General features: G+C 40.6%; 1 protein-coding gene across 2 annotated transcripts in view; it reads left to right on the top strand.

Moving 5' to 3' along the window:
* The window catches only part of extl3 (exostosin-like glycosyltransferase 3), a 51,358-nt gene extending 44,211 nt beyond the window's left edge, over positions 1 to 7,147 (top strand). For both annotated transcript variants that reach the window (XM_006625700.3, XM_015345758.2), the window contains 3 exons: positions 1,197 to 1,341; positions 2,588 to 2,716; positions 4,391 to 7,147. In XM_006625700.3, coding sequence (XP_006625763.1) covers positions 1,197 to 1,341; positions 2,588 to 2,716; positions 4,391 to 4,600 — 484 coding nt within the window. In that variant the 3' untranslated portion in view covers positions 4,601 to 7,147. The remainder of the gene's footprint in view (positions 1 to 1,196; positions 1,342 to 2,587; positions 2,717 to 4,390) is intronic.
* The last annotated feature ends 5,810 nt before the right edge of the window (positions 7,148 to 12,957 follow it).

The raw sequence follows: 12,957 nt of genomic DNA, 5'->3' as shown, positions 1-12,957 counted from the left end.
ATCACTTCTCACTGCTAGCATGGGAAGTGGTACAAGAACATAAAAAGTGTTGCTCAGCATTTGAGGATGAAATGTGTTTATTTGTACTATGTAAGTTAAGTAACTTTTTAGTCATTTTTTTGGGGGGGTGATTTGTGAAATGTTTTAATTGTCTTATAGAATGTACTGTAGCAGTTACATACTTGTCTTGAATAAAAAAAAACAGCTTAATCATAATGCATTTATTATTTAAGTTATATATTTTAAATATATATTAAAATTTGGTAATTGTTAAAATTATAGCAAAACATAATTAACAACACTTAATTCTATTAAATATGAACTGTGTGAAATGTAATATAAGTCAGCAACTAAAATTACTGGTGTTTACATTGCATTTTTTTCAAGGCTAGGATGACACAATTTGTGTTCTCTCTAACTTTGGCTTGGATTCCATTGTGGTACATGTTTCTGCTGGTTTTCCTAGAATTGGATTGAAAATCAATTAGCAGTTTCAAACTGGAGCTATACAACAGTGAGAAAAAGTTATTTTTTGCTACCACAAAGTGGAAGATTTACAAAAGCTCAGTTTTTGGGTTCCTGACTAATCATTAGTGCTAGTGTCAGAAGAAGGTATCAATGTCTGTAGTGAATTCTCATTAATTTTAAAAGCTTTCTGCACATAGGTCAAAGTTTACATAGGTCCACATATTTCCATGTATTTAGGAGTCTGATTTCTTCTCAAGGAGAGAATGTCTTGTGTCTCTCATGAGCCACTTGTTTGTTTTACTTCAAAGTGAGTGGATTTGATACAATTGTGTAGGCATTCACTATGAAATCAAGCTTTACTGACTGCGTTGAGTTAATGTTTATTTTTCTGCTCTGGATAACTTCGCTTTGTGATCAAGAAGAACAAATGAAATCAGTTGTTCAGTAAAGAGGCCTGAGATATATTTTTGAGTCATTATAAGGAAGAGAAATGTGCAATGAAGTTGAACTAGGCACTAAGGCTTGTACTTGGGAATCTGTTACAGGTATTTCAGTTTTGGTTGCTCTTTTGTGAAACATAGTTTCTTGTCTGGCTGCTGAAACCAAGACAGTTTACGTATGTCATGGGGGAAAAAAAAACGAACATTCCACTGAAATAAACCAGTGTCCCACTATACAACATGTTATTTACTGAGCTATTTGGTTACTTTTTTCTCTTTGTGTCTCAGTGTGTGGCGTGAAGCCAGGGATCGGATTGTAGGGTTCCCAGGGAGGTATCATGCATGGGATGTGAACCACCAATCCTGGCTTTACAACTCCAACTACTCCTGTGAGCTGTCCATGGTGCTGACTGGGGCCGCGTTCTTTCACAAGGTATAGACCTATCTTGTAGAGCTGCCAAGTCGAACGCTGGGCGTCGATGGTAAATTCCAACGTTTAGTTAGGTACCTTAATGTTCACTCAGCACATGCAACTGGTCTTATCTACATGTAAAACAGATTACAAATAATTATACATTTCTAGTTCCAGCATAGACCAGAGGCATGTTGTAAAGCACAAGATGAAAGATGTCATTCATCTTGTGCTATACAACAATATCTGTTTCCTCTGTTATTAAACACATTTACTGATGCATCTTAAAACAGGTTAAACACACAAAATGGGTTACCAGCAATGGAGTGGGGAAGAAAGCTAGTCCTGTTAGAGGTTTTCACAAAATCTTTTAAAGAGACCTATCACTTAAAATGAAAAATACATTTTTAAAAAGGTGAAATTCTGCATTTGCTTTTGCTTATTATTTTCTGTATTTATTACTGTTGTTGGGGAAACCCATCTTTTGATTACATTTTTTAGGGGTTTTCAGCACATTATAATCTTTATGCTTAATTTTAAATTGAAGTATGTTATCTTTTCAGAATGTACTACTAATAATCTGCCTCCCTGATCAGTAGTTAGGACACTGATGTGCAAAGTTCTGTGTAGATTATAGAAGTCACTTTCCTTGAAAACTGAGTTGTAGAGGAAGAAAGTAATACAGTTATCCATGCCACAATAGCAGGGATTTTTGTTATGTAGGCTTAATAAAATAAGCACTACATGAGACAAGACGGTGTTCATTTCTGTAAACCATTTTAAAAGCACAAGAATAAGCTCATGTTCCTACAGTCATTTCAGATTTGACTGGTAACTGTTAATCTTTTCAATAGTTTAATTTTATGCTGTGTTCCTGCGTTAGCTACCTTTTGTGGATTTTTATTGTATATACCAATGCTTGATGTTTTCTCTGAATTGAAAGTTTTTTCCATGATCATTAATTATCCTGTTGTGTTTAATGTAAATATGTTCACAGTCACACTATATTAAGAAACATTTAAACACAAATTGTATGTCCACTAATATTTCAGGCCACTTTTTTGTTCCTTCTCTGAGTCTTAAAGTAAACTTTAAGATGATTGAACTAAGGCGACACAAGCATTTAAAAATGTTCCAAGATCTATTTTCTTTATTTTGTCTTCTGGGATAACTAGAAAACGTTTTAAGGAATTGAACCTAGGAATAAAGATGTTTGGAAAGCAAATAAGTTTAAGGAAGCTTGATGTTCTTTCTGTGCTGTCTGCAGTACTATGCCTATCTGTACTCCTACGTGATGCCTCAAGCAATACGAGACATGGTGGATGAGTACATCAACTGTGAGGACATTGCCATGAACTTCCTCGTCTCTCACATCACCAGAAAACCACCCATCAAGGTCAGTGAATAATATGCATTTCTTTGTGTAATGGTGCTTTATTTTAAAATACCAAAGAGAAAAACCCAACAATCTTTCTATTTCTTTCTGCTGAAGGCAACACCCAAGTTTTATTTTTATGAGGAGCTGACAGTGGTGGGATGCTAGTGTTTGAGAATAATGGTCAATCCTATTTTACAAAAGCAAAGATATCTGGTCAATCTCTCCTCTACATACAGTAGACCTTGTTTTGAACTGGAGCCAGGTGAATTGAATTAAAAACACATTAATTATGTGTTTTTTTCAGGTGGATTGTTTAGTAAATAGCAGTGGAGTTTAGAGGCTTTTTTATGTTGATTTTTGTTGAACAATACATCCTTAGCATTGGGTGTGCACACTCTTCCTCTTTAAGACAATGCTAGATTAAAATCAGTACAGAGCCAAAGTGTACTTGAATTTGGTTTGGAGGGGACTTCGTATAGAAGGCAATAGTGCATTTATTCAGTTTTGAGGTCTATTCTCCACTTTCTGAATTTGTTTAGAAATTCCCTGAAAGTTGATCCAGGGGTGGTCAGAGCACTCATAAAAACACCCAACAAAAAAAAGATTGTGCAAAAAAGATATTTACTTAAAGTGGTCTGTGTTGAAAGCTATTTACAAAAAAAGAAGAAATAACAAAACATTCATCAAAAGGAGAAAACTGTAGTCTTTCAAGAAAAGTTCCCACTAGCAGTTCAAACAGAATTAGTAGCACCAGGCTGTGTTCATCACACAGGCAAGGTACAATAAGCAAACCACACTGAGTCAAAGACAAAGCAACATTAGCTTGCTACACCATGAGCACCAGCTTAAATATTCTAAGGCTCCAATTGATGGATAGGAGGCCCCAATCTAATCCAAGGGAGAAACAGGCTCTGTAACCCTGACACAACATGGTGGAACAAACAGATAATGACAAGACTGTGGATCCACAATGGGTAAGACAAATACACAACAACTAATACATAAATTACCTTTTCCACAATAATTACACCAACATAAGAGTACAGAGAAGGTCAGTTTCCCATCAAACCGAACAATAGGTGAGTAAATCAACCAAAAAGATGTCTGCAGAGGTAATGTGATGAGGGTGTGCGCTAGCTCTTCATCAAAATCAGTAATTAACTCCTCTGTTTCTTTTCTAAATTTGTGTTTGTATTTTCGAAAGCAGTTGTATTCCTAACTATACGCATTGCTGCCTCGTAACCTGATCTGGTCAGGTCTCAGCAGCGAAGCAAGGCTGGTCTTCTCAGTTCTGAAAAGGTAGACCCCCAGGGAAAAGCTGTTTGCTGCTCTAAGCAGTAGTAAACTAGTAGGTTGCAGTAGGCTGATGAACCAGGATGTTCAAAACCATTGGCCCAGTATGGTAAGCAGGGACAATGCACTGTTAGAGGAGACACTCAACCTATGTCCTAGCTACTTGGTCATTAAAGCTGCCATGGCGCTGTTCAAAAGGGATGCTAATTCTGATCTCGTTTTCCTGAGATTTTCCCATAATCCACTTCTCTAATGGCATACTGTGTAGTAGATTATTGAAGTATATTATCCAGGTTAATTCCGAGTTTCACGTTGAGTGGCCCTATAAAGAGGCCTGAGTTTCTTGTTTAGAAATGCTATATGAATGCTGGGAATATAACTACTCTTATTCTCTCCCAGGTGACATCTCGCTGGACTTTCCGCTGCCCAGGCTGCCCCCAGGCGCTCTCACACGACGATTCCCATTTCCATGAGCGACACAAGTGCATCAACTTCTTTGTTAAGGTGTACGGCTACATGCCTCTGCTGTACACGCAGTTCCGTGTGGATTCGGTGCTTTTCAAAACACGGTTGCCACATGACAAGACTAAATGCTTCAAGTTCATATAGGATGCCAAAGCTCGGAGTAAAGAGGAACAGAAGAACGGGAAGCAGTGGTCTAATTCCATTGACACTTGGCCTGCAAAAACAACAGACAAAGCTCCACCAGGACACAGTGTTTCTCCCTACACCACTTGGCAGCAGCTTAATTTGCCATTGGGGGAAAAAAAAAGACACAAAACAAAGCCTTTCTTTGTAGTTTCATCAGTGACCACTACAAATTTCATTTCACACCACTTTGATTTCCTTTCATGCATTGGCAAGCACAGAAAACTTGTCTTCTATGGCCCTCAAACAAAAAACATTTTTCCTTTGAGATGTGGCAGTCACATGGCTTTTTTGTGGCCTTTGTCTTTTAGATGGTTACTTATTTTACTTTTTTAATTTAAATAAAATTCTGTATTTGTAATGGTGGGGCATGGTACAGGCATGTGTGGTGTGGGGGGAGAAAACAAACTGGTTATCGTTGCACTTTTTTTTTGTAATTTTAGATTTGTTACTTGGTGCATTCTTCAGAAGGGTCATTTCGATATTTTATTCATCAGGGTATTTTTATGTGCAAAGTGAACCAAACATTTTGCTTTGGGTCCAAGGTTGTGAGTTTCAACTATTTTCCCAATTTGCTTCACTCTGTGAACTGCAAAGGATGGATTTGGGACCAGAAACTGCATGTCTCCCTGTTTGATTTTGCTACTGTTATAAAATATAAATGATGGGTATAACATGGTCTTTGCTAAGGTTCACCATACCGCCTTCATTTGCTGTAAGAATATACTTCAGGCAAGGAAACTGCTACAAAGTTTTTAAATTGTGTTAGCTATAGTACTATATTTTTTTAACTGTAGTGAAATAGACTTGGAATATGAGGAGTGAGTGGAAAGATCCATTCTTTGTCATTTAATGGATAACAGAAAAAGCCTAAAAATTCAGGGCAACCTTCTCTCTCAAATTATGATAATCTTTTGTCTGCAACAAAATATGGTTTCCAATGCCTGACATGAATGTGTTTTGTCCCCAAAAATGTTTTCCAAAAAAGGTGTGTACACAGTTTGGGTCTAATTTTTAATGATGTGTGTGTATTGTTCTGAATGTTTCTTGTCAGGTTAATGCCAAAAGATGTAGTACATGCAGCTCCTAAGAACATAGAGTGAAAGATGCAAATTATAATAACTTACAGGAAGGCCAGTTTAGCAGAGATAGGTATTTAAACCCACATGTCATGAGCTATCAATGAGGCTGGGTAATTATAAAGCACTACTTAGATATGTATTCAGGACCTCATTTTTACATACTGTATGTATATGGTATGCAGCATGAGCAAAGCCATGCTGGATGTTTGGCCTTTAGTAAAGCTTCTTATAGTAAACAGCTGGGCAGAAAGTTTATTTTTTAAAGGCCTAATCTAAGCTCTGTTTTCAAAAGCTATGTATCATACAAGGTCACTTATTTATTTATATGTATGTAGATGTATTGCCCTCTTGCCAGTATGCTTTGAGAAAATCTGAGTTCTCTATAGATAGCAGAACTCCCAGGGCAAGCAGAGATGCACTTCCCTTCATGGCAAGATCAACTTGTCTTTCAGATATATAAATTGTATCGGATAAAACAAGATTCCTTTTCTATCATTTGAAGTTACCTCAGGAAGGATTTTTTTTCTGTAGCCCTTCAGACCTACTGAAGTAGACCTTCCCTTTAGATATGTTATCTTTCTGCACAACACAACATCAGCAACTTTTAATTGAGAATGTTAAAAACTAATTTTTAATGTTGATTACTGAAAATATGATCCCAGCTATATAAGTCTGGTTCCTTTGTTCAGTTCATCTAGAATTGATTGACCTTCAACGCCTGCTTCTGTTCTGAATTGCATTCCAGCAATAATGAAGAAGGGTAGATGATAGCTGTCATGAAAGACAGACTGAGAGCCAGGTGCACAAGGCTGTTCCCCTTCCTAGGTGTTGGCAGGGGTGTTTTCACTCAGTTGTCGTGCTTGTTGTCATCTGAAGGCTGTAAATGTAGTTAGGGTTGCCTTCATGAAAACATATGACTGACTTTCAAATTGATTGTACTGATTGAGGACAGGGTCTCCCATTTATAGAGCAGTCATTATAGTAGTGCCAAGTAAACTCAAAATAGGTAACTTTCTACAATATTGAAACCACATAGTTGAGACCAGAAGATGCCATATGCTGTACTAGACCTAATAAGCTGTATACTTTGTAAAATATTATAGCAGCTGCATTTAGACAGGACCTTAATGACTTCACAAGAGGGCATAATGGTGATGTTTTAGAATTCCCTGTAAGTCTTTGAGGTAGTTTTTTATAGTCCGTTCTCATGTATGTGCTTACATAACTGTGGAATTTGATGTTTATTATCCATACTGAGTACACTCTATGCTGCTTTAAATGTCTTAGCTTGGTTGCAGTGTGTCCCCTTATCCATGATCTCAGTAGCACTCAACAACCTTTGACCCATATCACCTGTACCAAGCTTGGCCTCAGCAGTGCCCCTGTAAAAATGTAAATGATAATAAATCCCTGACATTGTTATAGACCTGCTCTATCAGTCGTAATTTGTTCTCAACTCCAGTCTTTCGTTACTCTGGAATAATGGTTAAAATATTGAATAGTTTCTGCAGATGACAGCTACTTTGTGAAACAAAGTTATGTTCAACGGTGAACATCAGTCTCAGGCTGTGCTGCTTAGAGGACTTTTGTGCTAAATTCTTAAATCTTTCTTTGTAATAAATGATGTGTGATGAGTGTACAGCCGCACTTAGGCTGCCATCACATCATACAGGTGGGTGCCCAGCACCTGTAAAGAGCTTTGAGTGTCCAGAGTCCAGAACAGCACTAGATAAGTGTAAGGATGATTAATGATTATCATCATCGTCGATAGTAACAAAAAAATGTGTTAATTACATTTTAATTAGGTTAGCTTTGAGTCTAGTAGTTCTTTAGCTGCATCATCTTTCCACACTCATATATTCTAGTGCAAAGATTGTATCACCTATTTCTCAGATCCAAATCATTAACTGCTTCTGAACTACACTGAAACAAAACTGAATATTACACGGTTTTAGCCTGGATAGACTGAAGAGATTTTAAGATGGGTCTTGAGATGTAGTTCTTCCCACTGAATCTCAAAAACTGTGATACAACATAGAACCCCATTTTAAATGTTCATTCAAAATTATATTCATCATTGTATACCCCAATTAATGAGGTATATAAAAATGAATTATGAACTGATGCGTGTGAGTAAAGAACATTTTGGGGCTAAAAAATTAAGTTTTAGTAGTAATGGCTGTTATTTAGTGATGCAGACATGCTTTTGAATAACATAAAATCAGCCTGGGGTAGGTGTATGTAGGGATAAAAATATAGTGAAAGATTATATTGTTTGACTTGTTTGTCAAATGTTTTAAAGGAAGATAGTTTAAATGTGTTTGAATGCAACATCTCAGGTCTACTTGGTATTGACCTCTTAAAAATGAAATCACCTGATTCTTGTAAATCGTAAAAGGAGTATGGGGCAGGGATTCTCAGTTCTGCTCCTGAAGGATCACACACCTCGCAAGGCCAGGTCAGTACTGTAGAGGGAAAACAAGTAGCTGCTGTAAAGTGGTTTTGGTGACACTACTTTCTGCACCTCAATGTAAAAAAAGGCAGTGCCCTGTTATGGTGACCAGAGGAGTTGTGCAGTAGGATGTATTATCCTTCAGATAAGATAAATTCCTAATTATTTGGTCATAAAAGACCCTATAGTACTGTTAGTAAGATATTAGGGGTGTTTAACCCAAGTGTCTTGGCTCAATCCCAATTTGATCTTGCATTAGCTGGCATATTTAAAGCCTTCCCTTAAATGTCTTGCTTCTCTACAGGGCATGCAGTATGGCTGCAGGCACACAGTGGGTATTGTGCAACACCATTCAATGGGGAACCAGTTCGTGTATTGAAGTGCTATGGGGTACTACGCGATGAATCGTGCTACATTAGTATTATCCTTAAAATTCATTTTAAATTTGCAAAAAATTGACCTGTAGGTAGTAGTCTGATATAACCTTAGGTTTAATCTAGCAATACAACATTTGAGCTATCTAATGAGTGTCTCAAAACTATATCAATTGCCAGATTAAATGGTGCAGGTTCACATCCATTAAAACCATGGGACCTGGCCTGTGCTTTCCCAGCCAGGTGTTTGTTGGAGCAAGTTAGCTATTGTAAGAGGACACGGGGAAGGGTCATCTCTAACAGGTACTTCCGAAACGAAACGCTGAAAATGCTAGAGATGGACCTTAGCGAGATGGCAGACAAAAAGAATCAGCTGACCAGTAGATGGAAAGGGTCTACCTTAAGAAACAACGAGACACAGCTGAGACGCAAGCCGGTAAGGTGAATGCGTTTTGGAGGAAAAGAGTGGAAAGAGGTGGATGTTAAGGATCGGGCTAACGAACGACTGCAAGGAGAAAGGTTTATGATTTTGGATTACGGACACTGGTTTAGGATACATCGCGGATTGTCTTTATTACGAACTTTTGGAACTCGGAACGAATCAGGACTAAGGGAACGGATTACGGACTGTATTAGGAAGACAGTTGTTGGAAGAAACGCCACGGATCGGAGGACAGTAAAGTGTGGTGTAAGTACGACCTTCGTTTACATAAACTATTCCCCCGGAGACACCACAATTGGTGGAAGATGCAGGCAGCTCCCGCTCGGGTTTGAGAATCGAAGAGAGCAAGTTTTTTTTTGTGTGTGTGTGCGGGTTCCGCTTTGTGCGTGTGAAGAAACGCTATGGAAGAATTAATACAGCAGTTGTCCCAGGCCACCCTCGCCCAATTCCAGGCATTAAAAGGACAACGAGAAGCTAACGAAGCGCAACTGGAGGCGAACCAAATCCAAAAAGAAACCAACGAACGAATTATAGAGGAGCAAAAATTAATACGCGCAGAGTTGTGCAGGTTAAGGGAAGAAATCCGGCAGGACCCGGTAGCGGGGAGAGGCACCGCTCAGGAAGAACAAATTACACTAGAAAAGATGACTGAGCTTGATGATGTGGAAGCGTATTTAACCACTTTTGAAAGAACTGCAGCTCGAAATGCATGGCCCAAAGAGCAATGGGCTGGGAGAGTAGCCCCTTATTTAATTGGAGAAGCCCAAAAGGCATATTATGATTTAAAAGAAGAAGATGCAGAGAATTATGAGACTCTGAAAAATGAAATATTGGCAAGACTAGGGGTAACCATGGCGATACGAGCAGTCCGGTTCCACAATTGGAGCTTCCAGATGAACAAGCCTACGAGGTCTCAGATGTTTGACCTGGTACATCTGGCAAAGAAATGGCTCCAGCCAGAAGAATTAAACTCAGGACAGGTGGTAGAAAGGGTGGTGTTGGATCATTTTGTGAGGAGTCTGCCTGTGCACCTGAAAAGAAAAGTAAGTGAAGGGGATCCCCAGACCCTAGATCAAGCCGTGGACTGGGTGGACAGACACCATGCCACAGAGGCCCTGATTAGTGAGAGAAAAGGGGACTTTCGGAGGGAGGAGAGAAGAAGCCCAAGAGTCTGGAAACCGAAATAAAGTACCGGCCAATAAAGTATAGTGATTATCGGGAACCTATACAGTTAAAAAAAAACCTTCGGGGGAAGTCTGACTCAAGGGCCCGGCCATGGGAAGAAACCCGGCGATGTTTTAATTGTCAGGAAGAAGGGCATTTAGCCAGCTATTGCCCTGGCCTGCCTGAACCCATGCAGGTAGACCCCAGAGATGAAACCCTATGCAACTACCTTACAGCGGGGATCCCGACCCGCGTGGATCCCCATCTTACAAACATCAAGATAGAGGGAGAACCCATCGAGGCCTTATTGGACTCTGGCAGTGCGGTGACCCTGGTGACCCCTACAATACTTCCGGGAGGACTAGAGATTCCAAGAACAAAGGGAATACCTATTACTTGCATTCACGGGGACACCAAAGACTATCCGACGGTCGAATTGTGCATCTCTACAGAACAGGGGACCTACCGCTCAACGGTAGGAGTGGTTGAGCAGTTGCCATACCCTGTCATACTGGGACGAGACTGTCCCCATTTCCTCCAGATTTGGAACACGATCCAATCAGCTAGGCCAAGACCAATCCCCTGGCCGGAAGACAGTGGTGACGCCCCTGCCGACGACCCTGATGAGACGGACCCACAAGAAAGCAGAACTGAACTTGGAGTTGAGTTTGGAAATATGGAACTACCAAACTGGGAACCCCCAGAACGTCGGGGTAAGTTTGGGATGGCCCAACTAGAAGATGGGAACTTGAGACATGCGTGGGGACATGTCAGGAAAATTGATGGGGAGTGGTGTACTGATCCTAACACAGTGAGTTACCCATATTTTATGACGAAGAATAATCTCCTTTATCAAGTGCAGCAGAAGGGACAGGAAGAAGTGGAACAACTCCTTATTCCCCGGCCTTACCAGATGAAACTCCTCAACTTGGCCCATAGCCACCTCCTGGGTGGGCACCTGGGGGTAAAGAAGACATCCGAGAGACTCCTCTCTAGGTTCTTTTGGCCAGGGATCTATAAGGCCATCGAGAAGTATTGTCGGGAATGCCCCGAGTGTCAGAAAAGTGCGCCACAACCTTATTATAGGAACCCTTTGATTCCCCTCCCAATTATTGAAACCCCCTTCGAACGGATTGGGATGGATTTGGTGGGGCCCCTGATCAGAACCACCAAGGGTCACCAATATATTCTAGTAATAGTAGACTATGCTACCAGGTACCCCCAAGCCATTCCGTTGAGAGCTGCCACCGCCAAAAACATAGCTAGGGAGCTAGTACAACTGTTTGCTCGAGTCGGAACTCCTAAAGAGATCCTAACTGATCAAGGAACACCTTTTATGTCGAAAGTCATGCAAGACTTATGTAAGCTGCTGGGTATACAGCAGATCCGAACCTCTGTTTATCACCCTCAAACCGATGGTCTAGTAGAACGTTTTAATAAGACCCTGAAAAGCATGCTTAGGAAGACGATGCAAAAGGATGGAAAAAATTGGGATCAGCTGCTCCCGTATCTCATGTTTGCGGTTCGAGAAGTACCGCAGGCTTCGACTGGATTTTCCCCCTTTGAACTATTATACTCTCGGAAACCACGGGGCCTATTGGACGTGGTCAAAGAATCGTGGGAACATCAACCTTCCCCTCTACAAACTATCATTGAGCAAGTGGAACAGATGAGAGAAAGAATAGATGTTATTGTTCCCTTAGTGAAAGAAAACCTGGAGAAAGCCCAGGCTCAACAACAACAAATTTATAATAGGGGAGCAGTTGCGAGGGAATTTCAGATTGGGGACAGAGTACTGGTGCTAGTTCCAACCCCAGAGTGTAAATTCTTGGCATCCTGGCAGGGACCTTATGAAGTGGTGGAAAAGGTGGGGCCAATCAACTATAAGGTCAAGCAACATGACAGAAGACGGCAGCATCAAATCTACCACGTCAATTTGCTGAAAAAATGGCATGGCTCCGAAGTTCTGCTCACCCACTTTTCCCCAGACCCTCTGGAAGAAGAAACAGGTGCGGTAGCCGTGGGAGACCTGGCTCCGGCACAAAAACAGGAACTACAAGAATTCCTGTCCCAAAACAAAGATATTTTTTCCCGGACACCTGGTCGAACCCACCTTATACAACATAAGATCGTCACGGAACCGGGGAAAAAGGTAAGGCTACCCCCGTATCGAGTACCAGAAGCCAAAAGGAAACTGATTAAAGAAGAGGTGGGTAAAATGCTGAAGATGGGAATAATCGAGGAATCTCATAGTGAGTGGGCTAGCCCGATAGTTCTGATCCCCAAGCCGGATGGAACGATCCGATTTTGCAACAATTTCAAAAGGTTAAATGAGATCTCGCGGTTTGATGCATACCCCATGCCCCGTATAGATGAACTAATCGAGCGATTGGTTAACGCTCGATACATCAGCACCCTTGATCTTAAGAAGGGATATTGGCAAGTGCCGCTGGCCAAAGAAGATAAAGCCAAAACCGCTTTTGCCACACCTGAAGGACTATATCAGTATAGGGTCCTACCCTTCGGTTTGCATGGCGCTCCCGCAACATTCCAAAGATTGATGGACCGAATTCTGAGACCGTATCGGGATTTTGCAGCCGCCTACTTGGATGACGTTGTAATCCATAGCATGACCTGGGAACAACATCTATATCACCTGGAAGCAGTGACTGGAGCGTTGCGAGCAGCAGGATTAACGGCTAACCCAAATAAATGTTGTCTGGGGGCTAGGGAAGCCAATTACCTGGGTTATACGATCGGGAGAGGATTGATCATGCCCCAAGATCAGAAAGTACAATTAATCA

This window comes from Lepisosteus oculatus, chromosome 2 (assembly GCF_040954835.1).
Source record: "Lepisosteus oculatus isolate fLepOcu1 chromosome 2, fLepOcu1.hap2, whole genome shotgun sequence".
Classification (NCBI taxonomy): domain Eukaryota; kingdom Metazoa; phylum Chordata; class Actinopteri; order Semionotiformes; family Lepisosteidae; genus Lepisosteus; species Lepisosteus oculatus.
The sequence above is the reverse complement of the archived record's forward strand: the minus strand, read 5'-3'. Positions and strand labels throughout refer to the sequence as shown.